At 39.9% G+C, this 20,239-nt stretch overlaps 1 protein-coding gene across 3 annotated transcripts in view; it reads right to left on the reverse strand.

Moving 5' to 3' along the window:
* Window positions 1–20,239, reverse strand: part of UBE2F (ubiquitin conjugating enzyme E2 F (putative)) — a 145,405-nt gene that overhangs the window by 84,900 nt on the left and 40,266 nt on the right. For all 3 annotated transcript variants that reach the window (XM_030580077.1, XM_030580075.1, XM_030580076.1), the window contains 2 exons: window positions 3,222–3,289; window positions 412–482 (listed from right to left, as the gene is read on the reverse strand). In XM_030580077.1, coding sequence (XP_030435937.1) covers window positions 412–482; window positions 3,222–3,289 — 139 coding nt within the window. The remainder of the gene's footprint in view (window positions 1–411; window positions 483–3,221; window positions 3,290–20,239) is intronic.

Raw genomic sequence — 20,239 nt, forward strand, 5'->3', positions numbered from 1 at the left:
TGTTATTCAATGGAATTTATGTTGCAGGGAAGAAAATCTTCTGCAGACTGGGAGAAATTTTAAAGAACTGTGTTCAGAATAATTAGAGGGCACTGTTATATTTTGGAAGGTGGATTCAAAAGGATATCGGACACCATAGCATATTTGATTGGGATGCCTTTATGATCTTTTTTTCTTCTGAATCAGAAATGCAGTTTGGATATATCTGGATTTACAACTGATAGCATACTCAGCAATTCTGTTTGGTATCACAATGGTCTAAAATGTTTTCAAGAAGTTTCCTTTGCTTTGAAGGATCAAATTTAAGTATGAGACATGATCTGTCTACTGGTGCTGAAGTGAGAATTACGTACCAGGGTAATGATCGCTACAAAAACTTTGAAATAACAATAAAAGAAGGCTGTTAACTACCTTAAACAGATTTCACCCGTCTCTGTGATGTTCGGATGCCAGATTCTAGTCAAACATTTTACCTTTGGAGGCTGCCAAAATAAACAAACAAACAGATTACAATGCTGTCCTTTCAGATAAGTTAAATCACCAGCAAATCATTACGAACTGTACGGTTCCTGGAAGCTAAAATTTAAATTTGGGTGATCTCAGTCCAAGTACTAATGCTAATCTGGCAGTTATCTTATGAAGCAGTTTAAATTGAGCAGAACAGGATATAAAACTACAGTAACATTGCTACTTTCCCATTCAGTGTTATATTCAGGTTTTTGGCTTTGTAAACAAATGGAGGAAGAGCAAAGATTCATTCCAATGTGATTTCATCTTCTCAATAATTTTTTGGATAAGGGAAGTATTTCCTATTTTTAAAATGTTCACAGAAGTACTGAGGATAACTGTTCCATTTGACTATTTCTTGGGTTTTTAAATCTTGATGCAGATTTGTATTATTTTACAGTGACATCACTAAACTCAATTCAACATGTAGCTCCAACAGATGCTATAGCTCATTTTTAACGCATGTTGATAAATGCACGTTTAAAAAAAATCAGATTTCAAAACACAGCTTCATTGCTCTAGTTTTGTAAGTCAAAGAATTCTAATAGATTAGCAACAGCAAGTTATTCCATCCAAATTCTCCATATTACAATATTCACTTTTCACATCAAGCGACTGATTTCCTCCAGCTGGCATACTGCATTTCAGGAATTAGCCATTACATTTCATAAACTTCAAATAAATCATGTATTGCAACAATTGTAACTTTTTTTTTAAACAATTTCCCCATAGTTTTATATAAAGTCCTCAGCCAAGATATAAAATGGTTCTGATAACATCGCTCCACAGAAATAATCTTCCTGTAACTTGTCTCATATATTGGTCTCTGTCCGTTAATCCAAAGTCTTCATGGTCTTCAAAATTTTAAGGACACATTCTAAATGCTCACTCCAGCTCCCTGTGAATAAGGTGAAGGGAACAGGTGGTGGGAATTCACTGCCTCTGCAGTGCCTATTCTGTGGCTAGAGGATTGTGGAAACTCCTCGCTTTAATGAGGAAAAGGACACTTAGGGATTTCGAAATGGAAAGCTAGCTCTCTTCCCCTTCCACTCTCAACGAAGAGGGAGTGGAAAATGCTAGAGAGACACCAAATTAAGCACCGAGTCTGAAGCAGATATTTTTGGCACAGAGGAAAATACTGAAGCCTGTTAGTTCTATGGCATGCACAGCTCCTTAAAATGATGCTTTATACCCAAATCTTGGTCCTGGAGAAAATCTAAAGGGCTGGAATGCTTGGACCCTATCCCAAAATAGTTCAGTGTCAGTGCCAAGCCTTCAGACAGCCCTTCAGTCATGATCCTATACTCTATGTCACCTTGAATGGTCACAACACACAAAATCTGCTACTTAGCAATGGCAAATCAAGAGAACCAAGCCATTTTTTAATAGAACAAGAAAATAGAAGAATTCTTTGATCTTCTTTCACTTCAAATTAGATTCATTAGATCAGGGTTCTCTGACAATTAATCTCAGCTGAAAGCACTAAGAATGTGGAATATTTGTTTGTATTACAGTAGCATCTGGAGTCCCCAATCAGGATGAGTAGCCAACGTGCTAGGCTTTCTATGTAAAACTGATCCATGCAGAATCAAGACTAAAATCATGAATTACAAAAAATGTTGAGGCTGGTAAAGGGCAAATTGTTTAAATGCAATACATGCCCAGCCAAACTCCATACCTACCTACAAGAAGTGTGCTGCATTTAGCAACCAAAACATATTTTTTTAAAACAAGTTTAGCCAAAATTTCCACTGTGTTTTATTTTCTGGGACATGAACTTAAACACTGCTATAGTAAGTAAATAGGAGAGAACCAATAAAGCACGTAAGAGTAAGTGAGAAATGTCACTGTTCATATGCTTCGGGTCATCACTGATCCTTTTCAAGGGAGTTAAACATCATAAATGAACCTCCTGACTTAAGTGCACCAGTTTGACAACCTTGGAAAGGAGACACTTTCATTCTTCTTCTACAGGAATGCTTAAGCATCCATTAAACATAAGAAGGCAGAGAGAATGGGAGGAATTCGCAGGGAGAGTTTCACATGTGACTGAGCATAAGAATGGATATACTGGGTCAGACCAAAAGGTCCATCTAGCCCAGTATCCTGCCAACTGACAGTGGCCAATGCCAGGTGACCCAGAGGGAGTGAATCTAACAGGTAATGTTCAAGTGATCTCTCTCCTGCCATCCAGCTCCACCCTCTGACAAATAGAGTCTAGGGACACCATTCCTTGCCCATCCTGGCTAATAGCCATTAATGGACTTATCCTCCATGAATTTATCCAGTTCTCTTTTAAACGCTGTTATAGTCCTAGCTTTCACAACCTCCTCAGACAAGGAGTTCCTCAGGTTGACTGTGCGCTGTGTGAAGACTGGTGTAACTTCTAGTCTGTACTCCTGAGTAGGCTATTCCAGACTGCTGCAAACAGAAATAGCCTCCAAAACAGATCTTTTCATCTTTAAAGGAACATTCCTATGAAACTTTAGCCACAGAAGTATAAAATTGGTGACATCACTAGATATGGGAGATTCTTACCTACAACATAGCAAAACTCAGAGTTGTCTGAAATTCCATTATTTATAGAAAATGCAAATCACAACACAAAGAAGAGCTCTGTGTAAGCTTGTCTCTGACACAGCAGAAGTTGGTCCAATAAAAGATATTACTTAATTCACCTTATCTCAACTGAGAAAAATAACTTAAATACTCACCACCATGTTATAGGCATCAGGAACTTCAATTTCAAACTGAAATTTTCCTCCTTGGTAATAACCCTCATCTATTAAAGAAACACAACATAAACAATTAAAGAAAAAAGAGAAATGTTAAATGAGCACAAAGAAGATACAGTCTAGTCATCATTACATAGATTATGATAATCACAACATCACTGAAATATTCCATTATACTTGCACCATCTCTTTTTAAAATATGTTATTTTACTGTCAGCCTTACATCTCTAACCTTGCTGGCTTTCATGCTTTCTTCCACTTAAACACCTCTGCATAGAGCACCTACTCCGAGCTGATGAAGAAATCCATCTGCAAGACCCACTTTATGAAGACTTGGCAGTAACAACTATATAGATATAGTTAAAGCAGTACAATCTCCTTGGTGTGGTTATATTGATATACAGATGCTTACAGAGGTATAGTTTATACCCATATAGGAAGGGAAAACGCTTTACCATCTAAAGGATCTTTAAAGTATAACTAATTTGGTTTAATTAAAAAGAAAAAAAATCACACTTAACTAAAATCAGACCAGTACAAAAAGACCAGGCCTAAGTAATTCAGCCCTGAAAATACTGCAAAGCGGGTCAATGGTAGATTGAAAATTCAGATGCTACTGATTGATTAAAAACTCAAGGAATTTTGTCAAAGTGGTTTCTGAGAAACTATGGTATTTCCTTATATTTAAAATATCTTCAATGGAAAAAAGTTTGGGCTTTGCAACATGATTGTAAGAAAACCAAAGGATATTGTTTTTATGTTTAATATTTTTCCACCGTAGAGCCTAAAAATGAGGTTGTGGCTTCCCAACTTTCCGTAGTGTTCTTCTTTTTCCCCCACTCTCTTGCTTTCTCCCCCTTTCCCCATAACTGTTTGAGGTAAATATTCCTTCAAAAAACAGAAAAATGTTACATGTCTTGGTACTTTATAAAAGTATCTAAAGAGTTCTGTTAGCAAGCATGTGAACAAGGGGAATCCAGCGGATATAGCGTACTTAGATTTTCACAAAGCCTTTGACAAGGGCCTCAAAGGCTCTTAAGCAAAGTAAGCTATCATGGGATAAGAGGGAAGGTCCTCTCACGGAACGATAAGTTAAAAGAATGGAGAGAGGTTAATAGCGGTATCCCCCAGGGATCTGTACTGGGACCAGTACTATTCAACATATTCATAAATGATCTGGAAAAAGGGGTAAGCAGTGAGGTGGAAAAATTTGCAGATCATACAAAACTATTCAAGACAGTTAAGTCCAAAGCAGACTGTGAAGAGTTACAAAGGGATCTCTCAAAACTGGATGATCGGGCAACAAAATGTCAGATGGAATTCAATGTTAATAAATGCAAAGTAATGCACATTGGAAAACATAATCCCAACTATGCATACAAAATGATGGGGTCTAAATTAGCTGTTACCACTCAAGAAGGATCTTGGTGTCATTGTGGATAGTTCTCTGAAAACATTCACTCAATGTGCAGTGGCGGTCAAAAAACCACTGTTGGGAATGTTGGGAAATCATTAAGAAAGCGACAGATAATAAGACAAAAATATCATATCATCTCTAAATAAATCCATGGTACATCCACATCTTGAATGCATGCAGATGCGCCACCCCATCTCAAAAAAGGTGTATTGGAATTGGAAAAGGTTCAGAAAAGGGAAACAAAATAAACAGGGGTTTGAAACAGCTTCAATATGAGGAAAGATAAATAAGATTGGAACTTTTCAGCTTGGAAGAGAGATGACTAAGGTGGGATATGACAGAGGTCTAGAAAAAGTAAATAAGGAAGCATTATTTAATCCTTCTCATAATACAAGAACTAGGGGTCATCAAATGAAATTAATAGGCAGCAGGTTTAAAAAAACAAACAAACAAAAATAAATATTTCTTCACATAACGCACAGTCAATGTGTGGAACTCCTTGCCAGAGGATGTTGTGAAGGCCAAGACCATAATAGGGCTAAATAAAGAACTAGATAAATTTGCGGAGGACAGGTCCATCAATGGCTATTAGCCAGGATGGGCAGGGATAGTTTCCCTAGCCTCTGTTTGCCAGAAGCTGGGAATGGGCGACAGGGGATGGATCACTTGAACATTACGTGTTCTGTTCATTCCCTCTGGAGCACCTAGCATTGTCCACCGTTGGAAGACAATATACTGGACTAGATAAAACTTTGGTCTGACCCGGTATGGCTGTTCTTATGTTCTTGTTCCAAAATATTGTCCACAATACTTCCCAATTCCTCCATGGACAGGAATAAACAAAAATTCACTGTCCATGATCTCTAATGTAAATACCCCTGACTAAATCTTAGCTGGGGGACCCAGGGCTGCTGCTCCCTGGCTGGTCCCCGGGGCCAGACACAACAGCCGCTGCTCAGGCAGTCCCTGGGGCCAGCTGCCCTGGTTGATATGTGAGAGGGCCCTGTGGGGAGCTGCCCGGGGCCCCCAGGCTGCCTGAGTGGCTGGCCCCAGAGCCAGCTGCTTGGGCAGCCTTGGGATCAGCCACATTGGCTGCTGCAGAAGTCATGGAGGTCACAGAAAGTCACAGAATCTATGACTTCCATGATCTCTGTGACAGACACTCAGCCTTACTCATGATGTTGTGCTGCCAGGACTACTTCTGTCTCTTTGTTAAGCTTCCTGTTGAGCAGATGCCCATAGAGACATCTTACAAGCTATGTCTACACTACAGTAAAAGACCTGTGGTATGGCCTCAGCTGGCCAAGGTCAGCTGACTCACCCTCCTGAGGCTCAGGTTGGGCTTTGAGATCCTGCAAGAGGGAGAAGGTCTTAGTGCCCAGAGTCCAGCCCAAGCCTGAACACCTACACACCAATATTTTTGGTCCTACAGCCCAAGCTCCATGATCCCAAGTCAGATGACCTCAGCTCTGAGCCTCAGTGCTACAGATTTTTTATTCAAAGTAGACAATACATGGGCTGGCTGTGTTGGAGGGTGGGGGGAGAAAGAGAGGGAGGGATAGCTCAATGGTTTGAGCATTGGCCTTGTCATAACCAAAAAGGGAAGGATAACAACCCTCCTGTATACAATACTATAAAATCCCTCCTGGCCAGAGACACCAAAATCCTTTTACCTGTAAAGGGTTAAGAAGCTCAGGTAATCTGGCAGACACCTGACCCAAAAGGACCAATAAGGGGACAAGATACTTTCAAATCTTGCGGCAGGGGGTGGGGGAGTGGAGGCTTTTGTTTGTGCTCTTTGTTTTAGTGGTGTTTGTTCTTGGGACTAAGAGGGACTGGACATCAATCCATGTTCTCCAAACCTTTCTGAACAAGTCTCTCATATTTCAGACTTGTAAGTAACAGCCAGGCAAGGCATGTTAGGTTTATCTTTATTTTCACAGCTTGTGCATTTTACCTTTGCTAGAGGGAGGCTATCCCTGTTTTGTTGTAACTCTGAACTAATGCTAGAGGGATTCCTCTGGGCTCTCTGAATCTGATTACCCTGTAAAGCTATTTTCTATTCTGATTTTAGAGAGATGATTTTTACATTTTCTTTTTAATAAAATCCTTCTTTTAAGAACCTGACTGATTTTTCCATGCCCAAAGACCCAGGGATTTGGGTCTTTGATCACTTTGTAATCAATTGGTTAGGAGTTTATTCTCAAGCCTCCCCAGGAAAGGGGGTGTAAGGGCTTGGGGGATATTTTGGGGGAAGAGGAACTCCAATTGGTTCTTTCCCTGTTTCTAGTTAAATCACTTGCTGGTGGCAGCGTAGCAGGTTTTAACCTAAACTGGTAGAAATAAGTTTAGGGGGTTTTTACGTAGGTCCCCACATCTGTACCCTAGAGTTCAGAGCTAGGAAGGAACCCTGACAGGCCTGCTAAACCCAGAGTTGAGAGTTCAATCCTTGAGGGGGACATTTAGGGATCTGGGGCAAAAATCTGTCTGAGGATTGGTCCTGCTTTGAGCAGGGGGGTGAGTTATAGTGTAAGAGGCATAGGAGAGACTCCTGGAATGGAAAAGGAGATGGTCAGAGGCTGACGATCTGGGCTCTCCTGCTGTCTGCAGGATGCTGCAGGAGTCACTGCAAATGACCAGGACCAAACAAAATATGTCAGGCTTCAATAATATGATGGGTCTAAAGACTATGAGGACAGGCTGGGGCTGAGGCTGATCTTCCCCACCCCCTCAAGCAGCATCCCCAGCTGCCTCAATGCAGAACATTAGTACACAAGCCACACAAACTGTACACTTCATATTCTGTGTTGTAATTGAAATCAATACATTTGAAAATGTAGAAAAACACCCAAAAATATTTATAATAAATTTCAATTGGTGTTCTCTTGTTGATTAACAGTGACCAAAAGAGCAATTAATTTTTTTAGTTAATCATGAGTTAACTGCAATTGACAGCCCTATAGAATATCTTCAAAATGCTTTCTCTCTTCAGATACAACTCATATCAAATGAAAATCACTACTACACACCAGGACTGAAGAGTCTTTCAACAAAACATCTTTGACTTAAATTATGCAGCTTGCTACAGAATTATCAATCCTTCTCCCCAACAAATTATTTCAGATTTTACCATCTTTCTTCTTAGTATTTTTGAGTAAGGAGGAGTCTTCAATATGCCAACCACTGTAATAAAATGAATACATTGCCAACTTCCATCCACTGATTTTTGTTTTGGCAATGCTGCTAATGCTAATTAATTTTTTAATTAATATATACATTTATCCTTACAGTTACTAATTCCTATTGATTAAATGGAGACAGCAGCCAGTTGGGTTTCATTATAGCAAGCTATCAAAACAGATATTACTGAACTTAATCATTCTGTTACAACAAGGCGAAGTGCTGTACTATTGACATACAAACTCAGTTGGATACCATGGTCTAATAAAAAAATGGATGCCCAAAGTTCAAGTCAAAGGGAGCTGCTGGATGCTCAATACTTTGAAAATTAAGCCTTTATTCAGGTGTCTAAATATGGATTCTAAATATAGATTTTGGAGCCTAATTTTAAGCACCCATTTTTGTTTTTAATAGCTACAAAGTCAATAACTGATCAGACAATGTCCTTTCCAGACTATGTACAGAGGCACATGTAGTTGTTGTCCAGTATAACATAGGGTTAGAAAGAGAACTTGTCGAGGACAATGATGTGCAATGTACTCAAGGATACTAAATCTCAAATGTGGTACAAAAAACTTATAAAAATAAAAGACCAATAAAAATAAAGCATGAATCACTGGTGATAATGTGCTTCTAACTCTGGAAAACAAATGCTATATTCCACTAGACTGCAGCAGCTCAATAATGGTGAACCACCCCTATCAGCTGCGCTCTGAGTGCTTTGGAGGGACATCTACTGCACTGTATCCATTCTTCAACTAATTCTTAAGCGTTCTGAAAACCTCTGAATATAATAGCAAACAGTGTGCATACTCAATTGATCCTTCAGTTTTGTTACGCCCTGCAAAGACTAAACTTACTCAGAAGGTTACTAGTATATACACCAAATAGTTACAATATGGTAGAGACGACAAAAAAATAAAGTAAGTTATTCATTCTTTTGTACATCATAAACCAGGCACCACAATTCAATCCCACTGGGGATTCCAGCATTGTATTTTCCCTTTCAGCTGCCCTTCTGTTCATAACCCTTCACCAAACTACCTTCCTCCAATATAACCAGCCATACCACCAAACATCCACAACTACTAGTGTTTGGGTGGGTACTGGAGAGGAATAATATGTTAAAGGAGTGTGTACAGCAAGGTGAAAGGCATGCAGAATTAAGGTTGCAGTACATGGTATATGATAGTTGTGGTAAAGGTAATTTTTCTGTGAGTGAGTGGAGTAAAGGGTGTATGCAATGGCAACTGACAACTTTTCATATCTTTGATTTGGTGGGTTTCCAGTCAGGTACACCATGTATGCAGCAATCCTAATTGCTTCACAATTTCGCTTGTATTCATTATTTTTGCCTTTATAAAAAAAAAAGTGTTTGCAAATGTCCATGCATACACACATGCATTTATGTAAAAGAAAATTAAATCCACCAAAAGATCTACAGAATCTTAACTGACAAACCCACAGAGCAGGAATACAAATTCCAAAGGATTCCAAGCAAGCACAAGAGCGTGCACGTAAACTACCACCTTCCCGCCAGATGCAGACATGGAGAAAAAACAAAGGACACCAACTATCTCCTTGCACATAAGGCCATCAGGGCTGACAAAAATCCTCCAAATAGTTCAAGAACCCCAGAGGAAACACAGGACCTCAATTTCATATAGGAATGATGGGCCTGTTAAACCACACTCCTAAGGAAAAGTGCACAAAAAATTGCAGATACAAATGGCTCCCAATCCTGCTGGAAAGGTATAACAAGTGGGGTTCCGCAGGGGTCTGTTTTGGGACCGGCTCTGTTCAATATCTTCATCAACGATTTAGATGTTGGCATAGAAAGTACGCTTATTAAGTTTGCGGATGATACCAAATTGGGAGGGATTGCAACTGCTTTGGAGGACAGGGTCAAAATTCAAAACGATCTGAACAAATTGGAGAAATGGTCTGAGGTAAACAGGATGAAGTTCAATAAAGATAAATGCAAAGTGCTCCACTTAGGAAGGAACAATCAGTTTCACACATACAGAATGGGAGGAGACTGTTTAGGAAGGAGTATGGCAGAAAGAGATCTAGGGGTCATAGTGGACCACAAGCTTAATAGGAGTCAACAGTGTGATACTGTTGCAAAAAAAGCAAACGTGATTCTGGGATGCATTAACAGGTGTGTTGTAAACAAGACACGAGAAGTCATTCTTCCGCTTTACTCTGCGCTGGTTAGGCCTCAACTGGAGTATTGTGTCCAGTTCTGGGCACCGCATTTCAAGAAAGATGTGGAGAAACTGGAGAGGGTCCAGAGAAGAGCAACGAGAATGATTAAAGGTCTTGAGAACATGACCTATGAAGGAAGGCTGAAGGAATTGGGTTTGTTTAGTTTGGAAAAGAGAAGACTGAGAGGGGACATGATAGCAGTTTTCAGGTATCTAAAAGGGTGTCATCAGGAGGAGGGAGAAAACTTGTTCACCTTAGCCTCCAATGATAGAACAAGAAGCAATGGGCTTAAACTGCAGCAAGGGAGATTTAGGTTGGACATTAGGAAAAAGTTCCTAACTGTCAGGGTAGTTAAACACTGGAATAGATTGCCTAGGGAAGTTGTGGAATCTCCATCTCTGGAGATATTTAAGAGTAGGTTAGATAAATGTCTATTAGGGATGGTCTAGATAGTATTTGGTCCTGCCATGAGGGCAGGGGACTGGACTCGATGACCTCTCGAGGTCCCTTCCAGTCCTAGAGTCTATGAGAGGGCTGAAAGTTAGGTAACCTTCAAAGTATATCTCAAGGTAAAGAAACTAGTGAACCTCAGCACATTTCATTCATTTACAAAGAGCATGGGTCAGTATGGACTCCCATACCTCTGATCCAGCAACTACAAGAGACCTATACAGTCACAGTACAGGCCCATGGCATCATCTTGGGAGGCTGCCTTAAGGAGGGGGCAAAGGAATCCAATTCTCAACTGCAGAGAAAGAAATTAAACTTCTCTCTCACTCTCTTAAAGGGATTGTTAAAACCATCTATATTACTACACATACTTTTTTCCTCTACAACTCCATGTACGTCTATATTTTTATTGTGTTTCATATTATAAAATTTAAAAAATATATATAGTTAAAGGTACAGTACAGGAATCTAAATTTAACATCCTTTGGGGGGGGGCAGGACACCAAAGAAGCCCACCACAGTAGCATTTAACTTCAAAAGGGGGAACTATACAAAAATTAAGCTAGCTAGATAACGAAAATTAAAAGGAATAATCATAGGCGTGAAATGCCTGCAAGCTGCATGGAAACTTTTTTAAAACACTAATACAGACTCAAATTAAACGTACAATAGAATCTCAGTATTAGGAACACCAGAGTTACAAACTGACCAGTCAACCACATACTTCATTTGGAAACAGACGTACACAATCAGGCAGCAGCAGAGACATCCCCCCCTCCGCAAAAAAAAGCAAATAAAGGATTGTGTTAAATATAAACTACTACAAAACTAAAGGAAAAGCAGCATTTTTCTTCTGCATAGTAACGTTTCAAAGCTGTATTAAGTCAATGTTCAGCTGTAAACTTTTGAAAGAACCACCATAACGTTTTGTTCAGCGTTGTCAACATTTCAGAGTTACAAACAACCTCCATTCCCGAGGTGTTCCTAACTCTGAGGTTCTACTGTCAACCCCAAATTTAAAAAAAAATGTAACAGGACCAAAACACGCCACTACGGATAAACAGAATAAAAGACGCTGTTAGAAGCAAAAAAGGCATCCTTTAAAAATTGGAAGTAAAATCCTACTAAGGAAAATAGAAAGGAGCATAAACTCTGGCAAGTCAAGTGTAAAAGTATAATTAGGCAGGCCAGCCAAAACAGAATTTGAAGACCAACTAGCAAAGGAGACAAAACTAACAGCAGACATTTTTTTAACTACATTAGAAGCAGGAAGTCTGCCAAATGATCAGCAGGGTCACTGGACGATCGGGGTGCTAACGGAGCACTAAAGGAAGACAAGGCCAATGTGAAGAAGCTAAATGAATTCTTTACGCTGGTCTTTACTACAGAGGATGTGAGATTCCCACATGTGAGCTATTCTTTTTAGGTGTCAAATCTGAGGAACTGTCCCAGACTGAGGTGTCAATAGAGGTGGTTTTGGAACAAATCAATAAATAAAACAGTAATAAAAGTCACCAAGACCAGACAGTATTCACCCAAGAGTTCTGAAGAAACTCAATTATGAAATTGCAGAATTACTAAGTGTGGTATGTAATATATTGCTTAAATCAGCCTTTGTACAAGATGACTGGATGATAGCTAATGTAAATGCTAATTTTTTAAAAAAAGGCTCCAGAGGCAATCCTGGCAATTATAGGCCAGTAAACCTAACTTCAGTACCAGGCAAATTGGTTGAAACTATAGTAAAGAACATAATTATTAGACACATAGATGAACACAATATGTTGAAGAGTCAACACGGCTTTTGTAAAGGAAAATCATGCCTCAGCAACCTACTAGAATTGTTTAATGGGGTCAACAAACACATGGCAAAGGTGATTCAGTGGATATAGTGTACTTGGACTTTCAGAAAGTCTTTGACAAGGTCCCATTCTAAAGGCTCTTGAGCAAAGTAAGCAGTCATGGGATAAGATGGAAGGTCCTCTCATGGATCAGTAATCGGTTAAAAGACAGGAAACAAAAGGGAAGTTTTCAGATTGGAGAGAGATAAATAGCAGAGCCATCCAAGATCTGCACTGGGACCAGTGCTTTTCAACATTCATAAATGATCTAGAAAATGGAATAAACAGATTCAACAAAGAATTAGATAAGTTCAAGGAGGATAGGTGCATCAATGGCTATTAGCCAAGATGGCTACATCTCTGACTACCAGAAGCTGGGACTAGAAAACGGGATGGACCACTCAACAATTGCCCTGTTCTGTTCTTTCCCTCTGAAGCATCTGGCATCGGCCACTGTTGGAAGATAGGATACTGGGCTAGATGGAGCATTGGTCTGACCCAGTATGACCATTCTTATGTTCTAAATCTGAATACAAATCACATACTACATATTATGTTTCACTCATTTTAAAGAGACTTGCATGATAAACTTTCTCAAAAGACAAACCAGTATTATTGTCTTGCCTTATAGCAGGAGTGGGCAATCATTTTTTGTAGAGGGGGCCACTTTACGAATTTTGGCAAGTTGTCATGGGCCGCACGTTTCTACTATATTAATGGAGGGGACGTGGGGTTTGGGAGGGAGTTTGGTACAGAAGGGTGCGCCGGACTGGGGAAGGGGATTGGAGTGTAGGAGGGGGTGCAGGGTCTGGGAAGGAGTTTGGATGCAGGAGGGGGTTCTGATCTGGGGCAGGGGATTGTGGTGCGAGCTCTGGCCGGGAGGTGCTTACCACAGGCAGCTCCTGGCCTGCAGTGCAGCAGGGCTCAGGAAGGCTGCCTGACTGCCATAGTCCCATGCTGCTCCCGGAAGTGGCTGTGTCTGGCTGCTGCTGGCACATCTCTACATGCTCCCATTGGCCGGTTTCATGTTATAACATGGCATCCTCCAACAAGTGGTTAACCTCCCCAAAATGGTAGTCCTTTACATTTGAGTCACAACACTACTATGGATTGGAATAGAAAGAATAAGGATACCATTTTTTCTCAAGAACGGCAATACAAGGGAAAAGTTGAGATATGTGAAGCTATTGCACCCACCAAAAACAGTGTTCTAAAGTAAAAAAAAAAAAATTAAATATTTTTAGAAGGCTACTATATAGGGATGACCCATAAAAAAGGGGGAGGGACTAATGTCCAAGGGAAGGGGAGGGATATGTGATAACCATTCTAATGCCAGAGACCTCCCTTTTACTAGATAAAGTTGTGTCTTTAAGAAGCACTCCAAGAGCATATTCATCCCTTCCCCTTCGATTTAGTCTTAAATTTCTTTTTCTTTATAATCTAAATGTATTACTAATTAGTTAATGTTTGTAAGGGCTGGAGGATTAAAAAGTGCCATGTAAGTGTGAAGTATTATTACATCCAATGTATTGTTTTAAATGAAGCACGTCTGATAACTAGGACACAGTTGAAAGCAAGTCCTACAGTCAGTGGCTCTGAACTTTTATACTTGCCAATATTTAAAGCTATAAATAGGTGTATTTGGGGAAGGGGGGGGGGGAAGAACCTGTTAACTCAACTGAAATGTTAGCTAGGCCTGAAACAAAGCCCACTCCAGTCTGAACACCCTAAATTATGGGGGTAATGTGGGGAAAATATTCAACTGGGAGAACACGTATTTTACTTAAAAAGTGGCAACTGTTACTCAAACAGGGGCAGATAGTACTTCTGTACTAGCTTTCCAATTTCACCTCTTGGACCTTCCAAGCAAGATCTCAACAAGTTTAAATCAGTAAATACAACTGATGTCAGTGTTGAATACCTTGTGACAGCAGGACAATGGTGGGAGGGATAGCTCAGTGGTTTGAGCATTGGCCTGCTGAACCCAGGATTGTGAGCCCAATCCTTGAGGGGGGCCACTTAGGGAACTGGGGTAAAAATCTGTCTGGGGATTGGTCCTGTTTTGAGCAGGGGCTGGACTAGATGGCCTCCTGAGGTCCCTTCCAACCCTGATATTCATGTAATATTCAGGGTTTTATATATAAATTACTGTACACAGACTAATCTCTAATGTTTCAATATATTAAAAGTTATATATACCAGACACTTTACTTACATTTATAGCAAACACTTATCCTTTTCTTAATTTAAACAGATATAGTTTCTGACAAACAAACAAAAATAGTTTTTCCTCCTGCAGGACTTGGAAATAAAAAAATTTAGTATGAGAGGTTAACAAGCACATATTTTAACATTTATAAAGAGAGCTTTTAATTAGTGGGGGTTATCTTTAGGCAAAATATCTTTGAGTAAAATATTAAATTGTTTGCCTTGAACTATATAAAAAACTTACTGCCTCTGGAACAACATACTCCCACAAAGTTAGTTCCCAGAAAGCAAGAAAGATCTGTAAGGACTGTTGGCCCCCTGGGCAAGCAATCAACCCCAGAAAAAAATTATATTTTGACAGATAAGATAGTATCGTTTATTGGATCAACTTCTGTTTCCCTCAGAAGTTTGTCCAATAAATGATATTACCTCATCCACTTTGTCTCTAATACTTTGGGTCCAATACAGCTACAATAGTGCATACATGTTACATTTTGAGTATTTACGTGTATTTTCATTAAGACCAAATATTCTTCTCTTCAAACTTAAAACTCATAATTTTGTTTGCACATCTGTCTGAGGGCACACACTTTACATATTAACTACTATAAAACCATTTCTGAGGCACATCATAATTTACAAGCATCCTAATTCTTGACATAGAGGTCCTGAATCAGATGATAGAGACAGCATTCATTAAATGCAAATCCTCATTTATGTTAATGTAAATAAATCTATTATAATTCTGATGTGCCCAAAAGGCACATGTTCAGAACAATTAAACTCCTGTGAGAGAGAGAAATAAAATGCATAATTACTGTACTAACTGGATTTCTGCAGTTTAGTATAATAATTTGTATGTGACAGGATCTTCCTTTTCATGAACAAGCAGCAGAACTCTGATAATTTTTGGCTATATCTAGGCTGCTTCCTTCTGCTACAAACTGAGTTGACATTAAGCTTTGAAAGTAGTTTCCTATAATAAGAGTTTGATCCTGCAAATACTTACAACTGGACCAAGTGTTTGTTTGCTATTTTGAGTAGTTCCATTGGATTACAGGTTACTAGAACAAGGAGTGGTCATAATGAAGCAGCACAAGAATAGCTCAGGGAGAAAAAGGAGAAAAAGACTATTTTCCACAAACCCCTGTTGACTGGCATTAGATTACCCTCCTTTAACTCTACTAATCTAGTCACATATCAGTCACTCCACTACTTTCACTGGGATCAATGTTGGGCTGACAGGCCGATGATTACCTGTTTACCATTTTAAAATATTGGCAAAACATTAACTTTCTTCTAGTCCTTTGGAAGTTCCCCAGTATTCCAAGAGTAATGAAAATCAACATTAGTGGGCTAGCAAGCTCCTCAGACAGCACTTTTTAAATTCCTGGATGCAAATTATCCAGACTTGCTTCTTTAAAAGAGTCTAAATTTAGAAGCTGCTGTTCAAAATCCTCCTGGAATTACAATGGGGATGGAAAATATTTCATCATATGATATGAAAAGATAACCTGGCTTTTTTCCAAATACATTACAGAAATATGTACACCTCTACCCTGATACAACGCAGTCCTTGGGAGCCAAAAAATATCTTACAGCATTATAGGTGAAACTGCGTTATATGAAACTTGCTTTGATCCACCAGAGTGTGCAGCACCCTCCCAGAGCGCTGCTTTACCAGGTTATATCTGAATTCATGTTATATCAGGTCATGTTATATTGGGGTAGATGTGTATAAAATATTTCTTTTCTGCATTATTATTGATAATTCTACCATTTACGTGTAGTAAATAATGAACCAATATCATTGTTAGGATTCCTTTTGTCCCTAAAATACTTAGAAACTCATTCTTACAGTTCTAAACTCTATTGATTACAGATTTGTCCTTCTGCTTCCATGATTTTTTTTTCCCCCATTCTGAGTTTCTGATTTATATTTATGACTTATGTGATTTCCCCTTTCTCCCATTTGCACATGCACACCCCCGCCCCTCAACTCTTCACTTCCTTTCTAAGATAGGTTGGGTTTAACCAATGCTGCCTTCTTGCTGGGTTGTAGCTTTTTGAGCATCTAGCAAAATGTTCTTGAACAACTCCTCATTATCATTTACATTTTCTGCTTAAATTCTCTTTCCCAATTGACTTGACTCAGTTTTTTTTCAGCTTTGTGAAATTGGCCCTTTTAAAGCACCACACATCTATATCTGACTAGTTTGGACTTTATTCTGTTGCATGTAACAAACATGATAGTGTCATGATCACTTGTACTTAAGCAACCACTAATTTTTGTCTTGTGATCAATTCCTCCTTCATCAAGACAAGGTCTAATATAGAATCCCCTTAGTGTTGGATACAATACTTTTTGAACTAGGAAATCATCACCTTTAATATTTAGAAATTATGAGGATGTTTTGGTACTGGCAGTGTAACACCTCCAGCATGCGTCACTCAGACTGAATTCCCCCATGGTCACATAGCTTCCCCCCCTCCACCATGTTATGGATAAGTCCTTCAGAAGCTGGTCATCCTGGTTTCCAGTGGGATTTGGTGATCTGTGGCAGACATCAACTATCATCCCATTTTGGTCTTTATGTGTTAGGTCACAAATCCATAAACATTTAAGATCTTTTTTTCCCTGAGTTGCCAACAACTCAAACGGTAATGCCATTTTTGACAGTCCCATTTCCTCTGCAATTTTGCCCCCACTATCCTTCCTAAACAGGTTATAGTCATTGATTTTAACATTTCAATCACGTGACTCATCCCCCAGGTTTCAGTAATACCAACTAGATCAAATTTATGTGCATAAATGAACAATTCCAATTCCTCTTGTTTGCTACCCAGGCTCCTAGCACTGGCTTATAGGCAAATACAGAATCTCTCTTCAAGTCTTTCAGTGTTTTATTTATTTTGTTCTCAATATCATGATTTTGTGTGAAAGGAGCGTCTGTATGTTCCCCTTTTTTACCTTGCCCCTTTTTTATTAGTTTGAAGGCCTCCTAACTACTCTAGCCAGCCTGCCTCTGAGAACTGGAATGGAGGCCAGAAGCCATCCAAACTGTACAAAACCACCGCTCTCCACAGAAAGTAGAACACTGTTCAGTGAGATCAGAGCCTTCTGCCTTACACCATTTACCTAGCCAGCAGTTTACTTCCTGCATCTTCTACTTTGCATCCTCCTTCACTCTCAGGACAGGAAAGATTACTTGGACTTCCTTCTTCTGCAACACCTTTTGAGTTCTTGAAGTCATCTATACTCAGAGATATCCCATGATACAATGACATTAGTGCTGATGTACACCATCATCAGTGGATCCTGGCCCATCAACATCAGCCTATTCAATCTGAGAGGGCCATTTCATATCTTGGCTCTGAGATGACAGAATATCATTCTGTTGGCCACCTGTGCCTTGCAGAACATTCTTTCCATTCTTCTTAGCATATAATCCTCAATGAGAATTGTCTGTCTTCCTTGGACTACTGAAGATCTCTTCGTGGGCAAGTTTGATTTTCTTAAGTTTGGTTGGCTGCTCAATCCAATATACACCTCTCCATTTCATTCAACAAGATATCCGGTATCTTCTGTAGTTTCTATGCTGATGACGTGGTATTGATTGGAAATTTCTAGCTTTATAATTGCCCTATGAAGGTTATGGGGCTTATAAGATAACATCACTACTTCTCTACTTTTGAAGGTTCACAAGCCAAGACAGTCAACAAATAGAATACCTTTCAAGTTATTATGTGAAAAAGAATAGCAGCAGCAACTTGGAAGTTACAGCCTGCAAATTAGGATCCAAATGAGAACTACATTCTTAACTGGAGGTTTAATTATAGAAGCAGTAGTAAGTAAAGCAGAAAGTAGACTGACGGTTTTGACAAGTAGGCATAACCCTTCCAGATTTTCTTCCAGTGATTTAAGATCCACTTCTAGAGTCAAATAAGATTATTAAAGCATCTGCAGAAAGCAGATCACATTTGTTATAAATCTCTTTGTTAATCATAAGAGATTAGTCTGGCTTTCCCTGTCTTCTTTCAAGGTCTGGTGGCACTTGCATCCTACTGCTGATGCAGGCTCAACTACTAACCCAAATGGGGTTGTGTATCTGGAAGCAGACACTCGCCTCTTTTACTGTTTCATCACATTAATCTCGTGCATAACTTCAACTTTGCTCATGAGCAATTCCCTCTCTGGCCTCTGGAGTCATGCAACTGAACAAGCAGCAGCTTAGCACATCCAAACTCTGTGCTCCAGCCTTTTCAGGATGAGAGTGAAGTTGGTAATGCTGACCCTGCAATTTTTATCAGTAACTGAGGCCTACATTGAAGGTATCTCCATGCTTTTCTTAGTTTTTAACCCACTACTGCTACAAAAAATGAAAAACAAACAGTAACTGGTAGAAGCAACTCCTGCCATAATGATCTTCTTGCAAGGCAGAGCAATTGGCTCAGGGAGTTGGCAGGAGGAGGAAGCAGTCCAAATAATGAAAGTCAATGATGCTTCTAAATACTAAAGAATATTTTACTGTCGCAGCTGACACATTTAATTTCATCGTTAGAGACATTAAACTACAATTGCGTGGCTTATCTGTATTGCACAAAGCTAATTCCTAAATCATAGACAAGAAACTCCCCAGAGCACAGGTTCACTGTAAGTAAAAACTTGTTAACATAAAATAAGTATTCAGCCTCCTGACGCAAGATGTTCTATGTAAGCATTTGCATTTCAAATTCATATCTTTCCTTGATAATTATGTGTTGCAGGAATTAAAACAAATGTATACTGATATGTGCTGACAAAAGCTTCAGTGGAGAGTGAACAAGGATAGAGCTGTAGCTTTGTTCTGTAAACTACTGAACATGTTTCTGCTTTAGAATTTGTGATAAAATTTATTTTCCCATTTACCTTTTTCTTGAAGTGTCGAGAGAAACTCATTTTGATTGTCTGTTAAGAACTTGCCATAGTCACCAAGACTATGTAAAATGAAAAGCATCTAAGAACAGATTTTAACCACAAAGCAAAATACAACAAAATCAGGTGCACCAACTCTCTACATCAGATAATTTTAAGAAGTTAAAAACCCCAAATAGAGCCGTCCTCTCTCTTTCCCTGCAATTGTAATGGCCCTCTACACCAGAGGTGGGAAAACTATGGCCTGGGGGCCACATCTGGCCCTCCAGACTTGTTAATCTGGCCCATGAGCTCCCGCCAGTGAGTAGGGTCCGGGGCTTGCTTCACTCTGGTGCTCCAGCTTGGGAGTGGGGTCAGGGGCCTGCCCCGCTCCATGTGGCTCCCGCAAGCACTGGCATGTCCCCAATCCAGCTCCTACAAATAGGGGTAGCCAGGAGGCTCTGCACGCTGCCCCCACCCCAAGCGCCACCCTGCAGCTCCCATTGGTTGGGAACAGCAGCAAACGGGAGCTGCAGGGTGGCACCTGTAGACAGGGCAGCATGCAGAGCTGCCTGGCTGCGCCTCCGCATAGGCGCCATTTCTGGAATCTGTTTGAGGTAAACACCACCTGGAGCCTGCCCCTCGGACTCCCTCCACCCAAACTCTCTGCCCCAGCCCTGACCCCCTCCTGCCCTCCAAACCTCTTAGCCTCAGCCTGAAGCACCCTCCTGCACCCATAATCCCTCATTTCCAGCCTCACTCCATAGTCCACACCCCCTGTCGGAGCCCTCTCACCCTC

This window comes from Gopherus evgoodei, chromosome 11, assembly GCF_007399415.2.
Source record: "Gopherus evgoodei ecotype Sinaloan lineage chromosome 11, rGopEvg1_v1.p, whole genome shotgun sequence".
NCBI classification, from domain to species: domain Eukaryota; kingdom Metazoa; phylum Chordata; order Testudines; family Testudinidae; genus Gopherus; species Gopherus evgoodei.